Source organism: Urocampus carinirostris, chromosome 17 (genome assembly GCF_059441175.1).
Source record: "Urocampus carinirostris isolate Australia breed hairy pipefish chromosome 17, RoL_Ucar_1.0, whole genome shotgun sequence".
Classification (NCBI taxonomy): Eukaryota; Metazoa; Chordata; class Actinopteri; order Syngnathiformes; family Syngnathidae; genus Urocampus; species Urocampus carinirostris.
In genome coordinates this window covers 166,454-194,384 of record NC_142365.1, presented here as the reverse complement: position 1 = coordinate 194,384, position 27,931 = coordinate 166,454, and the positions used below count along the sequence as shown (strand labels likewise).

General features: G+C 43.7%; 2 protein-coding genes across 3 annotated transcripts; one reads left to right on the top strand and one right to left on the bottom strand.

Moving 5' to 3' along the window:
* Window positions 1-975: 975 nt before the first annotated feature.
* Window positions 976-24,971, bottom strand: rb1 (retinoblastoma 1). Of its 2 annotated transcripts, XM_088321006.1 has the most exons (28): window positions 24,713-24,971; window positions 24,512-24,627; window positions 24,225-24,345; window positions 20,590-20,693; window positions 20,379-20,513; window positions 20,271-20,309; window positions 20,160-20,209; window positions 19,902-20,012; window positions 18,391-18,536; window positions 18,240-18,317; window positions 17,502-17,611; window positions 17,338-17,412; window positions 16,429-16,516; window positions 16,235-16,351; window positions 16,098-16,154; window positions 15,022-15,053; window positions 14,851-14,927; window positions 14,546-14,763; window positions 7,494-7,609; window positions 6,959-7,113; window positions 6,741-6,886; window positions 6,569-6,673; window positions 4,774-4,887; window positions 3,791-3,936; window positions 3,691-3,721; window positions 1,767-1,909; window positions 1,635-1,684; window positions 976-1,567 (listed from the first exon to the last, which is right to left on the bottom strand). In XM_088321006.1, the coding sequence occupies exons 2-28, from the start codon at window positions 24,619-24,621 to the stop codon at window positions 1,518-1,520; spliced, it is 2,724 nt and encodes a 907-aa protein (XP_088177132.1). In that variant the 5' UTR covers window positions 24,622-24,627; window positions 24,713-24,971; the 3' UTR covers window positions 976-1,517. The 2 variants fall into 2 exon arrangements, with proteins under 2 accessions (XP_088177132.1, XP_088177131.1); XM_088321005.1 differs by having other exon boundaries at window positions 24,512-24,771.
* LOC148348833 (lysophosphatidic acid receptor 6-like) lies at window positions 9,907-24,351 on the top strand. Its single transcript, XM_088321007.1, has 2 exons — window positions 9,907-11,394; window positions 24,218-24,351. The coding sequence occupies exons 1-2, from the start codon at window positions 10,333-10,335 to the stop codon at window positions 24,227-24,229; spliced, it is 1,074 nt and encodes a 357-aa protein (XP_088177133.1). The 5' UTR covers window positions 9,907-10,332; the 3' UTR covers window positions 24,230-24,351.
* Window positions 24,972-27,931: the final 2,960 nt, after the last annotated feature.

The window sequence follows — 27,931 nt, the reverse complement described above, 5'->3', positions numbered from 1 at the left end:
TAGGAACCGCAGGAACTTGAATGTGTGGACACCTTCCACACACTTTGTTGGGGTCGAGCATACCTCCTCCCGTCATTAGAGGGCCCCTACTTGTGTTTTGAACTGGACAACGGTGTGTCAAGTCACACAATCATCCTGAACCTTTTAAAAGGACATTTTTGTTGCATTTGGGTCTTTTAGAGTTCTTCTGTAATCCTTCTTGTGTCATTTTCACCTCTTCACCAGGTTCGTTTATTTCTGGTTTCTATGTTACTTTGATCCTTGCATTTTCCATTTCCAGCTCTTTCTCTCTTTGTGTCTGTTCACCTTCTTTTGCTCTCTCTTCCTTTTCTCTCCCTCTCTTCTTCTCTCTATCTCTATCCCCTTTCTCTCTTTCTTTCTATTTCTCTTTGGATTTCTTTCTTTCCCCTCGCTCTATTTCTCTTTTGTTTCTCACTTTCTCGCAAAGAATCTTTTAAATGTTACAATACTTGAAATAAAAAACACGTTTCAGATAATCTTGCTCATTAAATGATTGTTGCTCGGGTAAAATAAGATCAAGAAAAGATTTGGAAAACTGCCACTTGTGTCAATCAAGCTCGAGTATCCCTTCTTTGTTATTCTATATGAAACAGAGCCTGCCGGACTGTATTTTTTCTGCAGTTGCGGTTTCAACTCGTGAGTACGTGTCGATTCTGTGACAATTTCCAAAGCTACGTGAAAGATTGTTGCGAAAGCATTAGCTCAGGAGGTAGAGCGCTCATCTAGGGATCGAGTGGTCGCAGGTTCGATTCCCAGCTATATGTGAAAGTGTCCTTGGGCAAGACACCGAATCCCTAATGCCCCCAATAAGCAGGTCGGCGCCTTGCACGGCTGCATGGCCGCTATTGGTGTGTGAGTGCATGGGTGGAGTGTGAAGCACATTGTAAAGCGCTATAGAAACGCAGACCATTTACCATTGGAAGCACAAACTTTCACACATGGATAAGAATGATGGATTATTGAGCAAGTGGCTGTGTTTTATTGGTTCGACACAAATGATTTTTTTTTTGTACACCGATGAACCCGAGCAAAATAAGATGTTCCAAAAAACACACTTCAAGGAATATTCCCAAAGCAGAAATCAACATCGAAACAAATAAAATGTTAAAACTCTAATAAATAACAATTCTAGAACATCAAAGAAAGAAAAACGAGCTAAATCAAACTGGGATTGTTTTGGACGCGTGTGTCCAAATGCCGTCGATTCAAATTTGATTTGAAAGGAAATAGGCACGACTGCAGTTTTTCTTTGTTAATAAAGGGATTTTCCCAGAAAGGTTTGTATTTTTTATGTGTGTGTGTGTAGCGTTTAAAAAAATGGAAAACTCTTCTAAAATGTCCCCCCAAATTTGTATCCTACTCATAATTGGGTAAAAAGCGAGTCAGTCCAGCACGCGCATAAAACAAACGCTCCTAATCTCACGCCGAGCAAGCTCATATTCACAAAGACGTGTTAAATATCAATTCAAAGCGCAGACTTAACTCCGAAATGAGAATTAAGGGTCCTCCTTCATCTTCTGCTCCTGCACACGGAAACGGGACGACCCTGGTAGGAAAGCGTTCGGCTCCTTTCAAGAAAATGAACCGCACCGAGGAAAGAAGGCGGAGCTTACCCAAATCGTTGAGCTTCTGTTGGAAAAGCGTTGCCTGTCCTCCGGATTTGCTAAGAAAAACAGGCAGGCCTTATATTCTTCATCTGTGTATTGTTTGGGGTGAGATTTTTTTCAAAAAGCGGATTTACCCACCTTCCGTCGGGCTCGTCTTGGCCGTCGTAGTCAAATTTTAACCTCTTGAGAGGTTTGGGGGCCACGCCGTGATCCGAGCTTCTCTTCAGGGAGACCTCGCCGCTGCTCACCATCTGGTTGATCTTTTGGAAGCGATTGGGCGTCTGCAAGGGAAAAGTAAGATTCTCTCCATTTTTGATGTTAGTCTCTAATCCAGTCATTCTCAAATAATGAGGCGAGCAAGCCTTTTTTTTCCCAAGTGCAATTTCACCTCCACTTCACTAGGGGAGACGTGGTGCTCTCTTGGCAGTGTTTTGTTTGCATTCTGCCTTCATATAGCACAAGGTAAGAGCATCGCGTGTGAACCGTTGACACAAGAGCGGCCCCTTAAGTGAGCCCGTGAAAATAATATTTAACATGGACGAGAAAAAAGGCAAAGAGAGACCAGACAAAGAAAAAAACAGACTTCTCTGGTTGTGGATTAACTGTAAATCAGCAGCTTTGGAGCCGACACCAGAACTGATAAAAAACATCTGGCTGGATGCATGAGGTAATATTGATACAAGACATCACAAGATGTTGACTGAGCAACGTCGGGGCGGGAAAAAACACCGAGAAAGAAATACTTTCGGTTCAGAGAAAAACATCACGTCATCGCGAGAACACAGTATAAAAAGCCCAGCGTCTCTCGGACGGAGTTTGAATGTGGCTTGTACGTTGCCGAACGCAATAAAGGAGGTTCCCTTTCCGCCGCATCTCGTCTCCGTGTATATTTTGGGGCGACGCCCAACGACGTCCTCTCCGAAACTCTCAGACACGAAGACGAGGAAGTTGGACGTAGCGCTCCATTGCGACTATGGAGGTGGAGACGAGCAAAGACCGGTGCGCCTGCTTTAGAAATGTTGGCAGGAGACAGCATGAAGCCAAATAAATTAAGCGTCACCTCAAGACATGACACCCCGATCACGCTTCAAAGAGTTTTTTGAATGGAAAACCTGCCCAGAAGGCGGGGATTTGGCATGGACGGAGATGAGGTGTTACCACCAATATCGAGCATTTGTTGTTTTGTCCCCAACAATATCATGTAAGAGGATTTCTTCTTCTTAAAAGAGCATCGCTTGTGGAAAGATATTCCGCCATCTGTAATTCCCAATCTGATATTGCCTCGAGGGGGCCGGCAGAGCACATTTTTGTTGGGCCCGGCAGTTCCTTTAGGCTGTTCTGGCCTCGGAAAAATAAACCATTATCCCCGGTCGACTATTGATTAGAACATAGCAGAGCTACATTTTTTTCAAGTATGGGCCTACCTAGAATTAACTGCATCGTTTTGGCTGCGAGGTGGCTCTTTTTATCCATTTACTCTGCCTCAAATGAAAATAACCCGTGAAGCCGCAAACCATTATCCCCAATAGGCCGGCAGAGCACATTTTTGTCGGGGCCTGGCGGCTGATTTTTGCTGTTCTGTCTGCCCAAAAAATGAACTGCACTAATGCAGCCACAATCCAATATCCCTTGTCGTCTATTGCTGTGGACGGGGACCGGCGAGAGGCGCTTTTGTCAGGAGACGTGCCGTTCCGGCCTGCACGGTTGCGGCCGCAATCCGATATCCTTGGTCGACTACTTCTGAAAGCAAAGGCCGGCAGAGCACATTTTTTATGTATTATATGCAAAATGTCGACTTATTTCTCCTCTTAAAGCGTATCAGAAATATTGACGGATGTCAGCTTAGTGTTTTGCGTCTCGAGCGGGCGCGTTTTGGGAAAGAGCAACTTGCCGTTTTCCTCCGCGCTTCACCAAAAAAGAAGCCGCACCGTATTTGAACCCGCAGTGTTTAAAATGCAGAAGAAAAAAGGTTTGTAATCCGGAGTTTGCGCTATATTAAAAAGCAGTTTGTCGCAGTTCTTTTTCAACATAAAGGAATTGAAATGTCGCTAAAGGAACGTACCCCGAACCATTCGCCGATGCAAACCAGCATCCTGCGGAGAAACAAAGGAGAGCTTTGAATGGAAAAGCGGACGCTCCGCCGCGGCCGAGCTGCGCCTTACCTGCTGCGGGGGGTCATGATGCCGGGAGAGCGCGCCATCTTCATGGGGGAGACGTAAACGTTGCTGCTTCCGGGGAGGCGCAGGGGAGAACCGGACACTTTGTAGGGACTGCAGGCCATTTGCGGGATGGGGGAAAGCGGCGGCGGCTGGGGGAGATACAAATAAGTCAAGTCATCTTTATTTGTCACGCCCTTCATCACAAAGAGTCCCAGAGGGTTGCAGAAGTCAAACCGACTGCACCCAAAGAGTCGAGATACAGCTATTTATAAGCATATCCCGGTATACCTTTGCCGATATTTGGGGATTTGACAGATATCGGTATCGGCTTTTTTATTAATTCGATCGACCAATTTCTCATATTTAAAACTGGGTAAAAGGAGAGAGTGAGAAAGCAGAGTTATTCTCTCACTGGCTCATGCCCCTCAATACCACCCTCCCTGGGAATTATTTATGTTTTAATGTAACTTTGTACGAGTTCCTGCTACGCCTTATTTAATTTGTACTGGAATAGAAAAGCTTGATGCGGTTGAGAAAGTGGTCGGAACACTTTTTTTCAGCCACTTTCTACCCTGGAGGAGGATATCTTGAAGCTCATCTTCCAGAAGTAAGTTGAACTCAACTTTATTTATCTTTATAAAGCATATTATTTTAAGAAATGTTTATCTTTTCATACAAAACAATACAGGTTACTTATACAAGCCTTAAACATACAAAATATAGCACTGACGCAACTTACCAACAAATTCAACTTACAAACGATTGTCCGGAACTTACCTCGTTCGTGAGTAGGGTAGCGTCAGTATTCTTCTATGGCTTCATGTATTTAGTTTCTTAATTTCTATTTCATTTGACCCTGTTTTACGCGCTTTACTGTGCATATGACAATAAACACTTTGGATTAGGGGTCTGCTAAAATCCCATTGGCAAGGAAATCTTAAAATGAAAGACGTTTGCTTAAAATAATAATAATAATAACATCTTACTCTTGTGGAAGCATATTGCAGGATGTTGGTTTTCAGTCTCTGCATGAAGACCTGGTTGTAAAAGACGATGATGGAATCGTAGTGGCCCTCTGTGATCAACACGTGCTTGAAGGTCTGCAGATACATCGCACAGCAATTTCCATTTAGAAGGTGAGGCGCGAAATAAGCATAGTCTTTCCCGTTGAATTTCGGGAGACCCTGGTGGGTGGGCAAGATTGACTCTTTTTTTTTCTTTTAAAAGGTCCGTGCGGCCTCTGCCAAACTAATGTGGTACTACAACTCTCATCGTCACAACGAAACAGTGTGCATCGATTTAATATACTTAGTGGCTCATAAATATGTTGACGCAACCGATCGATGATCTAACGAGATGCCTACGGTTTTAGTAATCGATGTTAGAAATAAGTTGTTGCGGCCCTAATAAGTAGACGAGTTATAAAAGACCCAGAGAACAAGTCACACCTATGCAGCATGGTAAACGAGACGTGAATTGAATGCGAAACACAAAAACCCTGCTCGTTATCTTCGTTCCCATGCCGACGCTGTATTATTTTAAGGCACTGGAAAAGAAAACAGAACAAATGACACATTTGAGTTTTAAACGTAATTAACTGTATGACTCATATCACCGATTTGGTGAATTTCCGTATTAAACGTCAGTACCGCCGCTTTTGCGATCGAAGCTGTGACGGGATGCCGGTTCTTCTTCGATGGTCTACAGGAGGTTATTGTAATGCGCAACTGGTGAGTACAGCGAGGGTCTGTGTCCTTCGTTCGAATTAATCGCAACGGAAGCTCCGTGTTTAATGCTCTGTTGAAAAGACGAGGCACCGGGCATATGTCTTCTGCGTGAAACGCTCGTCGCCGAAGCCTTTTTTTCTGGTTGCAGAGAGTCGGAAAATGTTCGACCTGGGTAAAACGCGAGACTCGTCAATGTCACGTTTTCCTCGGCCGTCCAATCGCAGTGCGGACGGGGCGGGACAAACAGAGTCAGTCAAAGTGCAAGGTTCCTTCTGACTGACAGAAATACAAAGCTGTCTCTCTCTCTCTCTCTGCTTCTTTCCCCTCTGCGCTCTTTGCGCTCTCTCTCTCCGTCCCTCTCTCCCTCCCCCTCCGTCCCTCTCTCTCTACCTCCCCCTCCCTCTCTCTCATCTACTAGTCCGGCCCCCGAGAGAATGTTTGTTCTACCGTGTGGCCCCAGAGTTAAAACGAGTTTGACAGCCCCGATTTAAATAATGAGAAATCAAATTTATTTTGATTATATTAAGTGCAATAGAACTACGGTTATGTCGTTATTACTTGAGATGCTCTGGACTTTATTCTAAAACAGGTATGCAGAGGAAGCATTTTACTGTGGAAACATTCATTTTAATGATCTTGTACCGTTAAAGATTTTAGATCTGTTAGGACTTCATTTCCATAAACGTGTGTGATGGAAGATTTTCAGTTGACTGTTACAGTTTGAAGTGCAATATCCAGGTTCACGTGCAATATCATGGTTGTGTACAGTTCTTATTTCAGATGTAAATATCTAATACTGGAGGTGAACAACATATGTATAATATTTTTTACTATTCATGAGTCTTTATATTGTACATTATTTGGGCCAACTGGAGTGCCACCGTAATCTGGTTGTGGTAATACAATTATTTGAAAAGTGATTTTAAATCTGAACTTTTATATAAGCGGAAGAAGACGGACGAATGGCTAGATGGACAAACTATTATAACAAACAACTTTATGAGACCCTGGCGGCCCGCCAGAATTTTCCTTTATAAGGGAAACACTGCGTCACCTCCTGGTTGGTGTTGGGCATGTTCTTGTACGAAGACACGATGGCTTTGAAACGCAGATCCACGCTCTTGACTTTGCAAATGGCGTACATGGCTGACATCATCAACTGGAAAAGGAGAGGAGAGACGCTGAGCGGGTGGAGATATATTCCTAGGAGATGAAGTCGGGCTTACCTGATCCAGGTGCCGATCTCGCATCAGCTCGTGCTTGTGCTGCAGGGTGTGCTGGAACAGAGTCCAGATGATGGGCTCCAGCTCGGGATGGGAGGACAAAAGACAAGAGCAGAGCATCTTCAGCCTGGTGTAAGCCAACCGGTACACTGCAAGGGGGAAGGAAACGTAACATCGACGTCGGTTTTGCCCGACGACCGTTTTTTTAGATGCGATCGTACGTTTCTTATAGAAGAGGCTAAGCGAGTTGGACTTGAGGTGCCGGGCATTCTGGCCAGCGGCCGGGCTTGGCGGAGGGGCGACAGTTTGGGAGCCCGGCGAGGCGGAGGAGTCGGGCGGCGAGATGCGAAGTCGATGGCTGACGGGAGACAGATACCTGACGAAAAATGTCAACCATGTCATCTTCCACGGCTCTACTTTTTTCCCCCAGATCAATATAAGTGCATTCATTTCTTATGGAGACATAAACAAAAATACTCTTGTGGCTGCGATCGCAGCCAAAGGAGGTTGTACAAAGTCATCACTCAAAAGGGGACAATATTTTTTATGCAATGCCTACTTTTCAATTCTTTTTGTTCTATACGTACGAAGCCTGAAATATGTCTAGGAAGGCACTTGTAAGAGTTTGTTTGTCATCTCTTTATTTTTCTGTGGCTACTTGAAAGCAATTTTAGGGGTGTGGCTTCAACGCCAGTATAAATGGGCATTTGTAACTTTTAGAGTAAGGCTCTACTCGTCAATAATCTCAGGACTCACAGGTCAGCAGCCGTATGGTTATGCTGCAAGGGCTGGCTAAAGCTAGCGGGAGCCTCGGGTTGTTCCGCCGCACCGCCTTCTTGCCCCTGCTTCAGAAGCTCGAACAGAGGCGAACCCTGCAAGGTAGAAAAGTAAGGGCGAGCTTTAGAAAAAGACGTCGACGACTCACCGAAAGCCCGTTCCTGATTCAAAAAACGCTTAACAGTTATCAGTCAGCAGTTATCTTGCTAAGCTTCGTTCCCAGAACTGTGCAAAATATAGGGAGAAAAAGGCTTGGGTATAAAAGTGTGTCCCGCCTCCTAAAATGAGGAACGGAAATTGCTATGTGCGGGAATAAAAAAAACTGACACTCTTTACACTTCAAAAGAGGATTTTTTGTTGAACTGGCAGAATATTATCCTGCTCGAAGAGGTACTTCTCCTTTTTTTAATGAATTCTGGCAAAACAAGAAACATAAAACTTAGTTAGCAATTGATCACATCATTTTGAACATTTTACATAAATGTTTTTGTCACGTCCAGAACAAAGGGTAGACCCAATCGTGTAACGTTTCTCACAAGTTTATTGAGATAAAGGGGTAAGGGGGGGGGCCGCGATCCGGTGCTCGCTGGAGACGGGAAGCAAGCCGCTCACAGAATCGGAACGTGTTCTGAATGCGGAAGCGGAGCGGGAGAACGTGGTGTCGAAGACGGAAAAAACAGGTCGATCGCCGGTACAGGAAAGCCAAAACGTGGTCGGGATCAAAAACGGGTCGTAAACCGGGACGGGAGAGCAAAACGTGGTCGCGGTCAAATAACAGGTCGTAGCCGGAGACAGAAGGGGAGATCAGGAACAGACGGGTGGAAAAACGGGTGCAAAAACAGGACAGGCAGGAGTCAGGGTCAAAATATTTGCCTTGACGGACTGACAACAGGCAAGTGAAAGGACTGAACTAAAGTAGGACGGGGAACCATTTAGGAAGCCAGCAGCGGCTGGCGCCGAACGAGCGGGTACAGGTGAAATTAAACAGTCATCATGACAGTTTTTGTTTTTCTGAAAATATTTTTGAGAAACAAATAAATAAATCAATAAATAACATGTAAAAGTAACAACATGATTTGCCAGTGAAATAAAATAATTGCACTTGATCAATTTTGGTATATAGATTAATTTTAGAGACAAATTTAATGATAGTTAAGCAAGGAGAAGAGTTAAAAATATGTTTAGTTGTATTATATTATTTGCTATTATATTATCGTTGTTGTCATTCTATCATCGATTTCATGAAAGTATTTTTTTAACTTTATAAACATGTTTGAAATACATTTACTTATATATTCTTCTTCTCCTGGTTGAAGGCTACGGTCACTGAGTGACTGCAGAAGTCGCACTGATTAGAAGTGTATGTAATAGCTTAATACTTGTTTTAATACTTGTTTTTTAATTAGTTTTTTGCTAAAGTTACTACTACAACTAAATAATAATGGGACCACAGTGACAATACAATAATAATGAAAACATATCTATTACTAGCACTAATAATGACAGAGGTGGCAAGCATTGAAAATCATACTTACAGAAATCATACATATTTTTTCCTAGTAACATTTAAGAGTAGCAACCATCAAAAACGTTACAATTTGGTTAATATTCATAATCAACGTATTTGTAAAATTGAATCAATACGGTAATGATTTTACTCGTTGATTTCAAAGAAAACGGGTTTAGAAATTTGCTATACACTGGCGTAGTAAACCGCAGAAGATTTTTAGTAGTCAAGTCACGTTTATTTGTTTGGCCTTTAATCACAAAGAGTCTCAAAGGGCTGCACAGACCACAGACTATTAGGACACTATCCCCTGATCTAAAACCTACATGAGGACAAGGAAAAACTCAAAATCCTCAACATGAGGAAAATGAAGAAACCTTGAGAAGGAACAGTCTCAAAGGGCTGCACAGACCACAGATTATTGCAAAACAGCCTATTACTACACCATCCCCTGATCTAAAACCTTCATGAGGGTAAATAATTCACAGATATTGTCAACATAAAATCTAGGTTATTCATATTCTATAGAATAGAAGTGTGTTTTAAGCCCAGATTTCAACATTTCCACTGAGGTTGCAGATCCAATTAGTATTGATGGCTATGTAATCATATACATATATGTCTAAATATATTCAGATAACTGTTTAACTGCAATGTTGATGTGCACGTGACTAACCAAACGAGTGCAAATGCCAGATGACCTGAAAAAAGGGTGCGGTTTGCACTCAAACATTATTTGCAGGTGCAGACCTGCAACTAGAGCCTGCTGCTCTTCTTTTGCAGTCCGACCACATCCTCTGACTGTAGTCTTTGAAAGAACGCCGTTCTTTTTAGGAGTCCGCAAAAACAACAGGATGAGAAAGAGAAGCCAGGTATTGTGAAGTTCTTTGCATACTATTGAAATGTGAGCAGAACAGCGCAAGTGGGACGGTTCTTACTGGAGCGGAGGCTCCTCCCCTTTCCTTTTGTGTACAGTCTGACACGCTTGCAATTTCTCAAAGACCTTCAGACCGAGCAGGCTGGCCCAGGGAAACATACGAGATTCAAAAAAAGGGACCACTGTTTTTACAGACAGGCAGGGCCGCCGAGTCACTTTTAAGGAACAGAAAGAAAAACTCAACCGAAGAACAAAAAGTTCCCGTGCTCGACGATAACGACGCCTCTCGGCAAAGGGTATTTCAATGGAGGCTTTTTGGAACCACCGTTTATTTCCGAATGTAAACAAAAGCCGTTCCGTCGCGGTGGACGAACCAGTTCTCTAGCGATGAACTCCTGCGGCGCGTGAAGGGACTCAAAATCTCGGGGTTCAAAATGTCCAACGGCTCACTGGGAGCCGCTCTGATCAAGTGCAACAAAAGCGACGACTTCAAGTACCCTCTGTACAGCGCGGTCTTCAGCCTGGTCTTCGTCTTCGGATTCCTCTTCAACCTGGTGGCCGTTTACATTTTCGGTTGCACGCTGAAAGTGAGGAACGAGACCACCACTTACATGGTGAACCTGGTGGTCTCGGATTCTCTCTTCGTCCTCAGCCTGCCCTTTCGGATCGTTTATTTCATCGAGCGGCAGTGGATGTTCGGGAGCGAGCTGTGCAAGATTTCCGTGGCGCTCTTCTACACCAACATGTACGGGAGCATTTTCTTCCTCACCTGCATCAGCGTGGACCGTTTCCTGGCCATCGTGCACCCGTTCCGCTCTCAGAAGATCCGCACCAAGCGGAACGCCAGGCTGGCCTGCGTAGGGGTGTGGGTCTTGGTCCTGTCCGGGAGCCTGCCCACCGGCTTCCTGCTGGACACCACGTCGCCCAAAAACGTCAACGCTTCGTCCAACTACTGCTTCGAAAATTACTCCAAAAACCAGTGGCGCTCAGAGTTGTCCAAGGTGGTGATGTTCATCGAGACGGTGGGCTTCGTCATCCCGCTCATGGTCAACGTCTTCTGCTCGGTGATGGTTCTGCGGACGCTGAAGAAACCCCAAACGATCAGTCGCGGCGGAAGCATCAACAAAGCCAAAGTCTTGAGGATGATCGTGGTGCATCTCCTTATCTTCTGCTTCTGTTTCATCCCGTACAACGTAAACCTCATGTTCTACTCTCTGGTCCGGACCAAAGTCCTCAAGGGGTGCGACGCCGAACACGTGGTTCGAACCATCTACCCCATCTCGCTGTGCATCGCCGTGACCAACTGCTGCTTCGATCCCGTCATCTATTACTTTACTTCGGAGACCATTCAGAGTTCCATCAAACGCAAGTCTACCGTGTGGCACAACGGCGTCAAGCTCCTCGACCGACTGCAAGGGGGCAGCGCTCAAAATAGCCCCAAGATGACGCCCAAGAGTCAGACCTTGAGGCCTTTTCGGGATCCCACACGATTCCAGGTAAAGGCCAACTCCACCTTGTGACACTTTCGTTCTGCTGCTTTCAAAATATGAGGACTCACAACTCGTGAGCGTTTAGGATTTAAAGACAATTTCCCTTTTCCGGCTCGTGAAAACAATCGATACCTTTGTTATGGTGACAATACACCGTGTGTAATCACCAATGGAATTTTAAGATTCATTTTTCAGTGCTAAAACCAGTATTACTGTTGTTTTGATGTACGTGATCGTTTCGTGTACTTGGGGATCCGGAAAACTTTCAAAGCATTTTGTGGTATAATTCAGTGTTTTTTTCAACCAGTGTGCCGTGAGACCTTTTCCAGTGTAGCGCAGGAAATTGCCCGTTTTTAAAAAAGAAAGCATGCCATTTCTTTCTTCCAATGATCATCTGAGTAGCTGCAACATTCATCTATATCAGTAGGTGTCAGCAGATTTTTTTTCTACGGTATGTTTAATATTTTATATGATGAACGCTATTAAGATTCTTTTTTGCAATGCAAAACAAGTAAAAATCTTGCACACAGTTTTGCTGAAAGATTATTCTCTTATTTTACAGAAAACGGGAGGAATGGAGCACAACATGTTGTTGTTCCATGCCATATATATTGTGCTCATTTAAAGTAGTATTGTGTTATTTTTGGTGAAAAAATCCCAAATTACAACGGTTGTTCACCAAAATAAATCATCTGTATTACGGTGGCCGCAAATGATAAAAAAAAAAACATTGTACGGTCGATAATTATAATTTAAGCATAAAATTTGTTTTTAAACATTTTTGAAGCATGGTGTGTCTTGAGATTTTTTCAAGTGTGCCACGTCTCAAAAAGGATGAGAAACACTGGCGTAATATACGTTCAGACAGCTTCATTTTGAAACTGAATAAATCAGGTCACGGTTGAACTTCACCTTTTATGGAGTGTGGGACGGCGTGGCTTTTGTCTTAGCTCTATAGATCTCCACGACTGAGTCATAAAATACGTCACAACTGTGACTGGTAGTATGAGCAACTGATGCCATAAAAACACAATGACTGCAACCGCTACCGGGTGCGGCTCACAAAACCCTTCTACCGGGCAACAGTCACCACAACTTGTCTTGATCGTGTAACTGAAGAAAAAGGAAACGAAACCGGGACCGGTTACCGGTCACAACCATCAAATAAAGTAAAACTTCCAGATGTAGCTTAGAGGTCTTGGGTTGTCTTTTCTTGCAAAAGGTGCTTGTGCAAGACAGGGCGCCATAACATTCCTGTCAGGAAACTTTGCCTGAGGGTCGGTTCCGAGTCGGGAAAACGCCTCCCCCCCGCTTGTAAAAGATGAGCGTACAAGCAACCACACGCCTTATGATCGAAAAACGTGCCAGACGGATTCCTGAGAGTAAGAATGTCTTATGCGTCGCTATAATGCTGTATGTCAATCGAGTTGCGAGTCACTTATTTTGCTGACGAGTAAACCAAAGACAGACTGAAAGCTCGATTGGGGGTTGACTACTTAATGTCCCTGTATTCAGTGTCTGAAACTCAGGACAAAAAAGGACACCAAACCGATGCCTGGACCATTTTTTTGCAACTTGAAACGCAACAAGACGACTCATCGCAAAAAAAAAAAAAAAACATTGTTACAAAAATGTTATAAAAATGTGGATAGCAAAGAAAACTTATATTGAATATTGAAGAAAACACATCTAAATTTCAGTATGGATAATTACAATGTTTAATCCATCCATCTATCCATGATCTGCACCGCTTATCCTCAGTAGCGTCGCGCGGGTGTTGGAGCCCACCCTAGCTATCATTGGGCAGTGGGCAGGGGACACCCTAAACTGGTCTCAGGGCACACAGGGACAGACAATTTGCTCGCTCATTCACACGTAGGGACAATTCGGACCGGCCAATTCACCTAACATGCATGTTTTTGGAATGCGGGAGGAAACCGGAGTGCCCGGAGGAAACCCACGCAAGCACGTGGAGAACACGCAAACTCCACACAGGGGGTTCGATCTCATGACCTCAGAACTGTGCCACACACGCGCTAACCACTACGCCGCCGTGCTGCCCCGTTTAATCCATGTATAACAATAAGCCTAAACCAATGTGTATTTAAAGAAATCTAATTGAGTAAATGATGCAACCAGTGGAGATTTTTTAAACGAGGATTACGGATTTTAAATCAGTTTGAATGGACATTTATCATTTATAGCTCATGAGTCCCCCCCCCCCCGACAAACTTGCTTAAAAGCTGTTGTTAATGAATCAATTATCATCGATCATGGCAATTCAAATTCAACTCCTTTTATTGATTTGCCTTTATGGCAAAATGATTGAATCCAAATATTTAGCTTGATTATATTCTTTACCCGTGTGCACCCATTTGAAGCGAATACTTTAAGAGTATCCAAGTTGTATAACGAGGTTAATATTTAACTGCGCTTCTCTTAAACTTGTGCCTGCTTGGACTGCAAACAATAAAGGCAATAACAATAAAGGCAATTTGATCGGTCTGCCGTTGAAAATAGATTGGATGATCAAAATTGTCCGGGGAGAGAAGCTTTGTACTAAACCTGCTTTGCAATTCACCTATTGTGTGTAAAGTACCACTACAGCCTTGTAAATCCTTTATGTACTGTTTTAATAATGCAATCTTATCAAATGCCCGCTTATATGATCATGTCATTATGCTTATTGTCACTAGGGTTGTTGTGTAATAAGTGAGGAAGTAAATTCACTACTTCTCCATTTAGTAGTTTTTATTAAAAAAACAGCACAGTAACCTCCTATGTGATACAACATTAATACTTTTTGAGGAGAAAATCGTAAAATGAATTAGCGGCTCCTCCATGTTCTATGTCGAAATGTCCTTGGGCAAGACACTGAATCCAGGCGCCTTGCATGGCTGACTCCCTATTGGTGTGTGTGAATGGGTAAGTGTGAAGCACATTGTAAAGCGCTTTGAGAGCTCTTCATTGACTTGAAAAGCGCTACATAAACGCAGACCATTAAGAGGGGGCAGTAAAACACAGTTTTACTCCACATTGAAAAGTGAAAACTTCATAAGGTGGGGACGCTCTACCCTGGGGGTCTTCTGTACTTTGATCCAAGTATTTTCGTACCTTTCACATCCGTGCGAATCTGTCCAGCGTGCGTTTTACTTACCGTCTTCCACGCGATGCGCTCCATGATGAGGTTTTCGCAGGTCTCCAAGTGTTTGACGACGTCTTTGCTGAGCGTCGGATCGGCTTTGATGAAACTCTCGATGACTTTATAGAAGTCAAAACCGCTGATGTTGCAAAAGTCCAGGATCCAAGGAAAGCACAAGTTGGCTTCACCCGCTTCACTGCCACCACGGCCGCCCCCGCTCTTGAAACTACTCTCTAAGGGAGGGACGTCAAATCGCGTTAGGACTTCGGAACCGGCATCAGGAACTTGGTTGTTTTTTTCTCCCATTTCTCCAAACTCACCGCCGTATGTTGCCATGACGACCTCCAGAGCACAGGCCAAGAGCGATGTGTGGAATGTGGCGTCGTTGAGAAGTTTACTAAATTGAAAGGAATTCGATTTGGAAAAAGACAAAGGCAAAAAGCATCCTAGACTTCACAGCCAACTGAATTGAAAAGTCCTGAATGAAGTACCTGAAATTCTGCACGGAGAGTCGTTTCTCTTCCTGGACCGAAAAAGAAAGTTAAAAATGTTCATTTCAAACACAAAAAATTCCAGGATCAAAAAGGCTAAATGCACAACTTCTTTTATGGCCAAATTTGAGCTGGTTTTAAGGACTTTCAAAGCCAATTTTCCATTTTCCCCTGTACCATGAAAGAAGAACTCCCGACATTTTGCTGAGCCACGTATATATCTTTAATTTAGATGTGCATTTTTTAATTTTTAATGATTTTTAGGTCTCTAAAAAACATCACCAAGATATTTGTGGTTCTGAACAACATCAGTGTAAATATGTTCGAGACAAATCTCTCCCCATATAAGGGTTAAGTAAAAAATCACACTTTCAGTTCCATCCATTACAATTTCCCATCAGGAAATGCTGTCTTATTTCTTGCATGGCCCATAATTGATACGTAATCCTTGCACTGATACACATTTCATAGTGGCCTGTTTAGCCGTAGCATGCAGCTGGGGTGATGAGGCTTCAAAGGACAATGCCATACAAACTAATGCCAGCTGCCTTTAATCACGAGGGAGGAAATGCGAAGCGATGCCACCAGTTTCTAAGAAAACTCGTTTGAGAAACATTGCAAAAACATCGAGCGATTACAAGTACTTCACCCAAATTTCAAGCACTTTTCAGTCCTAGTGAAAAATAAAATTAAAATTTAAGGATTTCAAGCACCTGTACGAACCCTCTGTTGTGGATTAACTAAGTCAGCAGCCTTCCAGCTGACAACAGACATCTGACAGGATGTTATAAGATAATGTCGATACAAGAAATCGCAAGTTGTTGACGAAGCGAGCCGAGGCCAGGAAAAACCACTTTCGATTCCCAAAAAAAACATCCGTGATGTTTTTGAAGACGGTATAAAGGCCAGCGTCTCTCGGACAAATTTCGAACGTGGCTCGAACGAATGAACGGATGCAATAAAGAGCATTCCCTCTACGCCATATTTCTGTATCTGCGTAAAATTTGGGGCGACGCGCAACAAAGTCTTCTCCAAAACCTCCTAATGGCACTTTTCAGGAAAAATGGGAACCCTACCGATTTCAGCATGGCCTCCATCACTTTGTAGTAGAGTTTGACGCCAAGCGTAAATCTCTGCTCAACAAAAACGAAACATGAGGCGCAACAGATACACAAAATGTTACTCAGCATCCGCTCATGTATTTCTTTGACACCTGCTTCCCGAGATTGACGCAGCGCGGGCCGACCGCTTCTGCAAATTTCTGGCTGAATTTCGGTCCCAAGGTCTCCAAACGTTTCAGCACGTCCCGAGTCGGGTCCACGGTACAGTTCTGATCAGGCAAAAGAGACAAAGAATTACACGTGGGCACTCACTGGAATTTATCATCAAACCCTCACAAAGACACACCCTGAAATAGGTTGCTAAATTAGTGGAGGGTCTCTCGCCACGAGAGGTGAGATCTCCCGTCAACTGCTGAATGGAGGTCATTGCGGCCCTGCAGAAACAAAAGCATGTGAGAAAGCCTCAGTGTGTATTATACACTGACTACTAGTGATGTAAACAAACTTCATTCGTTTGAAAAAAAACACTGGATTCAAATAATAAGCAAAACCACATGTACTGCTATATGAAGAAATAGACTTTCTGTAATGATATCACACAACTCGAGACAACCTTTGAAGAATCGGACACGTTTGGCTGACATCATACTACTTACTGAAGCCCGAATGAGCATTTTGCGGAGGTAGCTTGTCCTGGTGGCATCTTTAGCACTTAGCAGCAACTTTTGATAGTCGCAATGTCCTGTGATTCAGGCATTCTTTTTTCCCCGTTTCCCTCTCTTGCCATTCGTGATAGCCGCTCGGCTGCGGACTATTGTCGGTGTAACTCTCCGCTTGACAAATTTTGGTTTGTTCTTGGATTGGACTCTTTTTCTGGCTTGCTTACTGGTAGTTTCCCCCACTAGCTGATAAGTTACCCAATGACACGCGCTCAGACCACCTCCAGCTGTTGCTCCTTTCAGCCGCTCCAGGTGAACCCAGCTTGCCCTGTCTTTTGTTGTCGCTCGCTGGGATTAACACCAGTTTGGCTGAAATTTATCTTTGCTCGCTCAAGAAAATATGTAAGTAGGTAACCTTCGGGCCTACATAGAGTGTCTTCTTCCAATGCATATCCTTTGACTTCATCCTAAACTACAGCGACCTCTAGTGGTGAATGAGTACACACCGTCACGTTCAAAATTCTAAACGACGATCGTGATCATTTTTCCCTCGACCGCACTCAATGTATATCACCCGAATAGCATGTAGCGCTGACCTGATGGGAGTGGGAGGTACGGCCATGAAATCTTCTTCGGGCATATTCTTCTTTGGCGTTCTTTCCACTCGTAATCTAGCAAAAAGACGGTCGGATCATCAAATACCTTTTTAAATGTCGGCAAACATTTAACCGGAAGGTAGTTTGGATTTCAAAAGTCTTACGGGTCCACTTTAGGCACAGCGAGTGTCTCGTCGCCATCCAAAAAGAGTCGATCGTCAAAGTTTCTATTTTTGAGGTAGTGCTCGTAATACTGTTGGTTGAGGGTGCTGGCCTGAGGGGAGATCAAAAGAGGGCTTCCTTTGACCATCATGTTCCGTTTCAGAACATGGAGGGCAACATTTGAAGGAGCTAACCTTTACCAAAACTACCAACAGTCTAGTTCGATAGATCGTCAAGTAAAATGTGACTCTTTTTAACCAAAATGATCCTGTTCTACTGAAAGTCTTGAAGATATTTTGCATTTATCATTTTTATATTTCAATATTAATAGTGACCAAATAAAAATAACATCCATCCATTATCTGCACCGCTTATCCTCAGTAGGGTCACGGGGTTGCTGGAGCCCATCCCAGCTATCTTAGGGAAGTGGGCAGGGGACACCCTGGACTGGTTGCCCGACCCTAATGAGGATAAGCGGTGCAGATCATGGATGGATGGATAGTATCTATGAGTTGATTTATTTGAAAATATTAAATTGAAAAGATCAGCTAATTATATTTTTATTCCATAAGAATCAAATTTAAGTATAATCCAAATAGGAAGTCCAAACGATTCATAAAAATCGGATAAGCTCACATGTTCATCAAGCAGGCGACCGATAACAACCGAGAATTCGGGTAAACAGAGAGAATCCGGTGAGGCCGAACAATCCTTATTATGACAACATTGAAAAAGCGTACCTGAGGAAGGCCAGTAGATTTGGAAAGATCAAGTGAGACCAGGAAAGCAGAGAAACTGGTCTGGTACACATTCTTCACCTGCAAACGCGTCGGGTCGGACGTCAGTATTCCGGACAAAGTCGTCCAAAGATCGGAAAACAGAAAGGCCGACCTCGTCTAGATTGCATTCGTTTTCCTTGCACAATGTTTCCAGGAGCAGCGCGTTGGCTTCGGGCTCCGCCGGTCGCGCTTTGGCCGCGGTCTGATTCCGGCGGGACGTCCGCGTGACCGGGCTCTGGATTTTGCCGACGGCCGATTCTGAAAACCCAAATAAAGGTTCGATTTTCTTCACCGGCGGGAGCGAGGGCCAAATGATAAACTGGGACATATTCGATAAAGTCCTTGTAGCGAACCCCCGACTGCTTTCATCCATAGTAGCCCCCCGGGATACGGCGTCCCCACCTCACCATCACATTGAGAGGTGGAATACGTCCCCGGTTAAGGCATTTTCCCCACTATTTGAAAGCAACAACAACTTATTTCTCATGCCTAAAAGCGTGCAAGATTGTAAACTTCACAATGTTCCCGCGTATGACTGAACATGCTACGTGCTTGATAAGCCTGTAAGATGACCGATATTGGTCAATGTAAAGTAAGATGCTGGTCTGCTATTGGCTTGCGTCACAGGTAATGCAGATGCTGATGTGCTGCTGGCTGAACAACTTCCCACAATGCATCCTTTCTCTCTTTATCAAGTTCAGAATTTCGTGCAAAGATTCAGCGATACAATACTGTATTTTCTGTACTATATTTATTAGCTATGGTCCAAAGACTAAGGTACCAGCAAAAATAAGATAACCGTGGAAACGAAGCTTTCGTTTCGCAAGAAATATGAAGAATGTACGGGCATCTTTACCTTGGCTGAGGAATATGGCGGTAACCGATTGATTATTGGGACAATTATTACAAATAAAGAGGCAATACAAGGATTAGCTCAGGAGGTAGAGAGCTCGTCTTGGGATCAAAAAGTCGCAGGTTCGATTCCCGGCTCCTCCGTGTTACATGTCGAAGTGTCCTCGGGCAAGACACAGAATCCCTAATGCCCCCAAAAAGCAGGCAGGCGCCTTGTATGGCTGACTCCCAATTGGTGTGTGAAGCACATTGTAGCGCTTTGGGAGGCCTTTATTGACTTGAACAGCGCTATATAAATACAGACCATTCACCATTTACCATTCTTAAGGGCATAAGAATCCTGGCAAAAAATCGGTCCTCATTTTAATCCTAACCCTCCTCCCCCTCTGCATCCACCCACTAACTCCACTGCACCAGCTCAAGACACTTCACACCAAAGGCAAATCAAATTTCATATTTCTTGAGATAAAATTGTATTAAATCATACCCATTGACATTACATATACATTGAATTTAATACTCACTCTATTCTTGCTAACGTGTAATATGTACATAAAATGTTAACAGTTTTACCTTGGGTACCAGGGGTTTGGAAGGCATTATCTAATTGTTCTAGGTTTCTATTCCCCAGCGCACTAAATCGTTAAACCTCAGAACGATTTCATGTCATATCCTGGGGATCGGCTGCACTGCTCATATCAAATCTAAAGTCCACAAATGTAAAGTGTACTCTTTCGATTTGGACGGAAATTCGGGACCCGCGAGTCTTACGGTAAAGCGGCTGCAAGAGCTCCGGCGGGCATCGCTTGATGAATAACTCCAGCGTGCAGAGGAGCAAGTGAAACGATATGACCAGGTCATCCTCCATCTGCAAGGCCTTTCCTGCGGGAGAAACATCGTCTCAGTCTAGGATAGAAAGAGACATTTCTGAAACCGCAACCAAAAAGGAAGGAAAGAGCGAGGATGCCGAGGGGGACGGAAAGAATTCCGACGGAGGGAAACGATGGTGTTTTCCGAGGCTTAACGGACCTTTCGCCAAAAGGAACATGGTCCAGCAGGTGCGCAGGATCTCGGCGTCCCTGGAACAAACGCTCGAATCAAACGATCGGAAAAGCACCGAGTCGAGGAAAGTCAGCTTACCTGGCTTCCGTGGCCACGACAAAGATCCTTTTGCAGGTTCTGAAAGAAGAAAAGCAAATGAGCCTTCAAAGGAGTACTTTAGAACGGAAGCCTGGTGTCTTCACTCACTTGTCAAACCTCTGGTAAAGAGCCAGGGTCACGTCGTATTTGCTCTCCAACCGAGTCAGCGCCGAATTGACCTTGGTGCTTATCGTGTCCAAGTTGACGTCCAACTTCCGGACCACGGCCACAAACTGCTTCAGACTGAAAGCATTCGCGGTAGGAGACGACGGACGAAGAAAACAGACCACCTATCTTCTATGAAATCACCGGTACTTACTTCACGGAGACTGCTTTTAAGAGCTGAGTTATTGTGAAGGCAGCGGCATCCGCGTCGGTCACGACGGCAAACAGACAGGCTCCCCACATCTTCGTTTCTTCTTCCTAAAGTGAGATGCCAGATCATGTCGGGATGAGACCAGAATGGCTTTGGTCATGATTAGAATCCTTTTTTTACATGCGGTGTCCGGAACTTCAAAATATTCTGCTTGCTGATGCCCTCTTCTGGCTGGATTCCTCATTACAGTGTCATGATTACTCATGACTTTCACCTGTACCCGCTCGTTGGCACCAGCCGCTGCAGGCTTCCTGATTGGTTCCCCGTCCTTTCACTCTCCTGTGGTCAGTCCGTCAGCAAACTTCTGTTTCTACAAGGCAAGCACTTTGACTCTGACTCCCGTCGGTCCCGCTTTTTGCACCCGTTTTCTACCGGTCCGTTCCTGATCTCCCCGTTTGTCTCCGGCTAAGACCCGTTTTTGATCCCGACCACGTTTTGCTCTCCTGTCTCGGCTATTGACCTGTTTTTTCCAGACACCGCGATCTCCCGCTCCGGAAGATTCACTTCCGCGTTCGGAACACGTTCCGATTCTGTGAGCGGCTTGCTTCCCGTCTCCAGCGAGCACCGGATCGCGGCCCCCCCCCTTTCCCCTTTATCTCAATAAACTTGTGAGTAAACGTTACGCGATTGGGTCTACCCTTTGTGCTGGTCGTGACATGTAGCCTCTGTCAACCTGCTTGCTGTGCACGCGTAAGTACGTGACACTAGACGTGCTCGAATAAACTCTTCTTTTTTCATCTATTTGGGGTTCGGGTTTGCATTTGGACTGTATTTGAAACAGTATTTTTTTTCCTTTTACCATTTTAATCAAACAATTAAAAAAAACAGTGAGCACGAACCACCAACCCGCCTAATTTCCTCCGGCCTAATGCGCTCCGCGGCCAAGACCAAGTGGAAAGATATGTGGGCCTTTAGACGGATGAGGGCCACCAGGCTGTACTTGCCCAAGACTCACCACAGGAAATGGTTAAGGGATCCAACCAACCAAAATGAAAGATTAGCGTAGTGAAAATATATACACATATATAATGGTTTTTGAACGCAGTTGGGCATTGTAAAAACGTAATAAAGAAAACATTGAATTCAAAACTTTTTTAAGACACCCAAAACCGCGCACCCACCTTTAAAGGTATCATGACACCCGATGTCACCAAACAACAGATAACAGAAAACACACGACATTCAAAACAAGGAATTAGCGCGTGTGCGGCACAGTTCTGTGGTCATGAGATGGAACCTCCTGTGTGGAGTTTGCATGCTCTCCCCGTGCTCGTGTGGGTTTCCTTCGGGAACTCTGGTTTCCTCCCACATTCCAAAAACATGCATTTCAGGTATATTGGACGGTCCAAATTGTCACTAGGTGTGAATGAGCGAGTGAATTGTCTGTCCCCGTGTCCCCTGCCCACTGCCCGAAGATAGCTGGGATGGGCTCCAGCACCCCCACGACCCTACTGAGGATAAGCGGTGAAGATAATGGATGGATGGATGGTATGGAGCCAGAATTTAAGTACATAAGCAGACCCTAATAGGTGGGTTTTAGTTTGGTATTGAAAAATGGAAATGAGAAGGGGCAGATGTGGTGCAGAAGGGGAAGAAGGTTGCAAAGATAAAGGGGGCAAGTAGGTTACTTTGGGCCTCAGTGTAGATTCAAATGTTATATTGAATACAGAAACAGAGTTACTATGAAACTCGAGTGATGTATTACATGTAAGGAGTTCTTGAGAGTATACGGGCAGCAGATTTAAGAAAAAGTTGGTTTGTGAATTTCCCTTCGGGGATGAATAAAGTATCTATCTATCTAATCATGATTTAAGAAAGCCAAACATGAGAGACGTGCGGTAATTGAAGCAAAAAGTGACCAGGCTATGACTAAGTACAGCAGCAGTTTTTGAAGTAAAGTTTGTGAAGAGAAGATTCATTTTACATCAATGAAAACAAGAAGATTGAAAGGAAAGTGTTCTGTAGATGACAACCACACTATTTACATGAGTGGAGGGAGAAAGGAAGAGTTACTATCAAAGGGGGGGAAATGAATTTTAGATAACGTGGTCTTGGTAGAAATCAAAATCATTTTTGTTTTATTAGTGTTAAGTTGCAAAAAGTTGGATTAACACAGTTTGTGTCCCAATAAAGTCAGTGAGAGAGAAAGGAGGAAGAGTAGCAGCGAGGTTGGTTAAGAGGTAGAGCAAGGTTTCATCTGCCAAACAGTGAAAAGACACATTTTCCAAAAATGTCGCCAAGTGGATGAAAAGAAGGGGACCCGGGACGGAACCTTGGTCAATGCCAGACAATATAGAAGAGGAATCGGATCGGAATGATTTTGTCTAGGCTTTAGAAAACAAGTGAGTGGCTCAAGCAAATACTTTCAATGCCTCTTGAATACGATGAATGGTCCCCTGTTCCACCTCATCCACAGTATCATTGCACTGATTTCCAATGTACTTACAAGCACCGACCAAATATTACCAATCTATCACAATATGGTTGCATGAACAGGTGCTGGAAGAAGTTGAAAGCTTTAGGTACTTGGGTTGTGACATGGCCGCAGTTGGTGGAATGGAGTGCGAGGTATTGCACGGAGTGAATCGAGGAAGCGAGGTTTTGGCTGCTCTGAGGAGAGTATGAGTACGGATGTTATGAGAGCGCGATTGTGCCAACTGTGTTGTATGGTGCGGAGACTTGGAGCTTGAACACAGATTTAAGAAGGACATTGAATGTTTTTGAGATGAAGTGTTTGAGGACTATGTTAGGAGTGACAAGATTGGATAGATTGAGAAATGAAATTGTGAGAGACAGAACTAGAGTCGTCGTGGAACTGAGCAAGCGTGTGGATAAGAGAGTACTCGGTCAGTTTGGACACATGGAGAGGATGGATGAGGAGCCAACATTGAAGAGGATCTACAGAGCAGAAGTCAATGGAAGGAGACAAAGAGGAAGGCCGCCATTGACGTGGATGGATGGTGTTACGAGTGCACTGCAGGAAAGAGGTCTAAATCTAGTGGAAGCTATAGCTCTTGTTAGTGATAGGAATGATCGTGAAAGGATAGTGGGATGTTTAGAAGAGGATGGGCAGGGCACCTGTATGATGCGGAAGGGGCAAACCAGTGAAAGCGGTTAGACAGAAGAGTGTGTTGTGTCACCCTGACCGAGAAACATCAAGCTTTCTTGTGTCCTATTTCATCTGGAGGGACGAAAGCATGACTGACTTGGGTGCAAAGGTGCTTAACTTAGTTGGACATTCGGGTCGCCATGGTCCAAAAATGTGTATGTGTGTATTTTTGCTACTTTTTCCCTTTTTTAATTTTCTTTATTTTTGCATGTGTTTGTCTTGCTGTCCGTCACCCCTCTCGAGGAATATGACCAGGGTAGATAAATAGATAAATCACAAATGGTTCTTTAAAACATATTTTTTGCTTTTAAGTCTTTTATGACTTAAAATGACATGTTTTTTTTTCCTGGGGGTTCCACATCTAATCTCGCTGTAAAACAATATACACTACGTTGCAATCAATGACACTAAATGCAATTCTATTGGTCCAAATAAAAGGAGATAACGGGTTTTTTTTTGCAGTACGTACATTGATTTCATCCAGGGATTCCTGAAGACTCTTATACATCTTCCAAGTCCGATCACAAACCACATCAGACACCTGCAAGTTCTTGCACAGGGCAAGAAAATCGCCATCTTTGTCCTTATGCCTGAAGAGATGGGAGAAAATGCAAAAGAGATCGGATGTTATTCATGTGTCGGTACAACAGAAGAGAGATCAGCGTCTCAGTTGACTCTTCGGACCACTTTCTAATAGCTTTGCATCTCGTTGTAAAGAATATAATTTATCATTGAAAGGATTTTTTGCTAGCTTACTTTTTAGCCGATAACTCAGGACTCCTTATCACGTCCGACGAGGAACTTTCGGCTTTCTTTTTCGTGTCTTTGTTTTGGGTGGTCCCAGCACTACGCCTCTTGGGTGGCATCCTCGTCTTATAGGTAAAAAAGAAACAATTTTTTAATTCTATCAATTTGAGAGAAGTAATTTTTATGAGATAGAGGATTTAAATCCCAAACCTAGCGGGTGTTTCGGCAACAAAACAAAAAAAATTCAAGACTACTTCCGGAATCTGGGATGGGGTGCTCGATTAGTTTCAAAGCGTTGCACGCCATTTTAGTTAAACGTATTCATCACGATGCACTTGTCTTGTGGTGAAAAATACAATCTGTTTGTACGTTTCATGTTATTTCTCTTGTATTTAAATCGAAAAAAAATATCAGGTGAAAGAAAAGTATTTGATTTAGCGTGTTATGTGTAGCATCGAGTGACCAAAGGAAGAAACGAACGCACCCGAACTCACGACGCAAAAACGCGGGAAAGTGCCTACGCAACATCCGCTTATTTGCATTGATCAACTTTCAGATCAAGAAATCGATTATTTTAACCACTGATTTTGCATCTCTTTTTGTTTTGCGTTATGAATAAAACATTCATTTGGTGTTGGCAAACATTTCCACAGGTTGTGTTGCCACGAACTAAACACTCGTTGGGACGTTGACTTCTTTGTTTGCCAGCGGTACTTGACCTCGTTACTGCCCCCTTCTGGTTCGACGGTCACGTGAGCCATCCCCCGAATATTCTTGCTTCCGAAAAAAGATGTAAACTTAGTTCTTGAAAAGTTGCCTCAACTATATATAAATAGTATTTTCTTTTTTGTATAAACATTTTTGATAGTATCCTAGTTTTAAAACATTTTGATCGACATTGCAGAGAAAATCCCATTGGCATTTCTATGTTAGCAACAATTAAGAAAATCTTGAATCTACTGCATGTAGTGCTTATTTACTTTATATTTTATATGAGAAAACAGAAATAAACAGAAGATTACGTTTTAAATGAAGACAAATGTCAAAATCAATGTAATTGTCATTATGGGTAGGTTCAGTTGGTTTTATCATATTTAGATAGAGATAGATGGATGGATAGCTACTTTATTCATCCCCTTTGGGAACTTCCCACTTCCAGCAGTATCCTTGTGTTGAAAAATAAAATCATAAAATAAAGATATAGAATAGAAAAACACCCAATATAACGTGTTTCTATAGAGTATTTAAATAGTGCTACAGAAAATACACACTGTCATAAAAATAGGGTCATATGCAAATGTGGGGGTTGGGTTTCATGTGAGCGTTTACTCCCACGGGTGGAGTTCAAGAGCCTCATGGCATGAGGGAGAAATGATCCCCTCATTTATTCAGTTCTGTCATGTTTGTGTTGTGCAAAAGTATAATTTTGTACATATGCAGACGCTAATAAGAAATAAGATTTTCTTTTTTGTCATTGAAATCAACACGGTGAAATATTGTATGCAACAAAGACATCATTCGGCATTTTATTCCACCCGCACAAAAAATATGCGGATGTTATACTCATTTATTTATCTTACACAATATATGCTGAATAGTGTGTACTCTTTACACTTTAAAGAGTGAATCATCACGATATGTACAGACACTGAAACAATTTCAAAATAATTGCAGAGATAACAGAGCATTATTATCAATAATTTTCGTAGGGGAACTTTTCCATCTCATTTGGGTTTGTTCCTATTTCAACGCGTTGCTGAAATGTAGCTTACTTACCGATGCGCCGCAATTTATTTGTCCCAGTGAAATTGGCAACTTTAAAAGATCCCACCAGCAGTTTTACTTTTTATACCACTAGCGGTCGCTGTTGCTAAGTTGAAAGGTCGCTACACTTCCTGCTTTTATTCTGCAAGTATGATCTTAAGCCCGAGCCATAACCGACCTGACTTTCGGGTCGGGCCGGGCCAAAACTGTCAACCATTTCTTTGTCTTTTTTTTTATTATCCGCCCGTCATTTCCCTTGTCTCTTTTTCGTTGTGGCGGAGCCACGCCACGGATTCCGTCTTTCTGCTTACCCATTCTTGTCGGCTGCGTTGCGTGAGAGAGGGGGGCGGAAATCATCGTGCGACAAAGACAAAGAGACAAAGAAGAATGACCGGTGGATTCAAAAGTCTGCGAAAGAGAATCCCCGCTCCTCCCGAGTCCTCGCAAATAAAATATGAAAAATCGGGTTTGCTCTCATCAAGTTAATTCATCGGGCTCCGGCTGGTTCGGGGTTCAATACCCTCAAGCCAGGGTCGGGCTGGCTATTTTTAGACCCCATCTTCCGTCTAATCCTGCAAGTGTGCACAGGCACGGATACCAAAGTCCTCCTTGGAGTTTTTCCCCAGCATCAAAGCCCTCTTCCTTCCTCCCAGGTGATGGCGGTGAAGTCCATTCCCGTGAGCGTGACGGTGAACAGCCCGTCCGCCCCTTCCGAATCGGCGTTCCCCTCCGTTCTCCCGACACCGACGCGGGCCCGCCAGGAGCTCGGCGGTCGGACGGATTTCCGGAAACGCTGCGAGAAATCAAGCGCGGGTTGGGCGGGACGGATTCCCGGGTGGACCGATAGAAGACGGGTCCGGACACCGTTCCGCTTTCTTTGCAGATGGCGAGCAGGGCCCAGATGAGGATCTGCAGGCAGCAGGCGGTGGCCATGCACACCCCCAAGGCTTTCCCCCAGCGAGGGTACACGTCGCTGCCGTAACGGAGGGACATCTCCGTCAAGTTGTAGGTCAGGATCAACTACGAATGGAAATCAGAGAAGGCCCTTGACGCTAGGGGGCAGTGTTGAACCAGCCTAATCACTAAGAAAATAGACCTTGTGACGCGATTGAAAAGAGAAGACGTTCTCAAAGTTGATAAGGATTTCTAATACCACTTGTTTTTTAGGCCCCCTACTCACCCAAACAACTGCTTTTTAAATAATATGGCTTTATAAAATAGACATCAAATAAAGACAAATAAATTCCCTCCTTTATTCCCACCCAACAACCCAAAACACCTAATGCACTGACACACACAATTGTTCATATACAATTTTTGCAATAGTCTGTGGTCTGTGCAGCCCTTTGAGACTGTCTCTTCTCAAGGTTTCTTCATTTTCCCCATGTTAAGTATTTGAGTATTTCCTTGCCCTCATGTAGGTTTTAGATCAAGGGATGGTGTCATAATAGTCTGTAGTTTCTTTAGTCTGTGCAGCCCTTTGAGACTCCTTGAGATTAGGGGCTATACAAATAAACCTTACTTGACTTGAGGTTTTGAGTTTTCCCCGGCCCTCGTGTAGGTTTTAGATCAGGGGATGCTGTCATCGTAGTCTGTGGTTTGCAATCATCTTTGCAGCCCTCTTATGTTGGTTTGTAAGGACCTTCATCGCATTTTTTCTTTCAT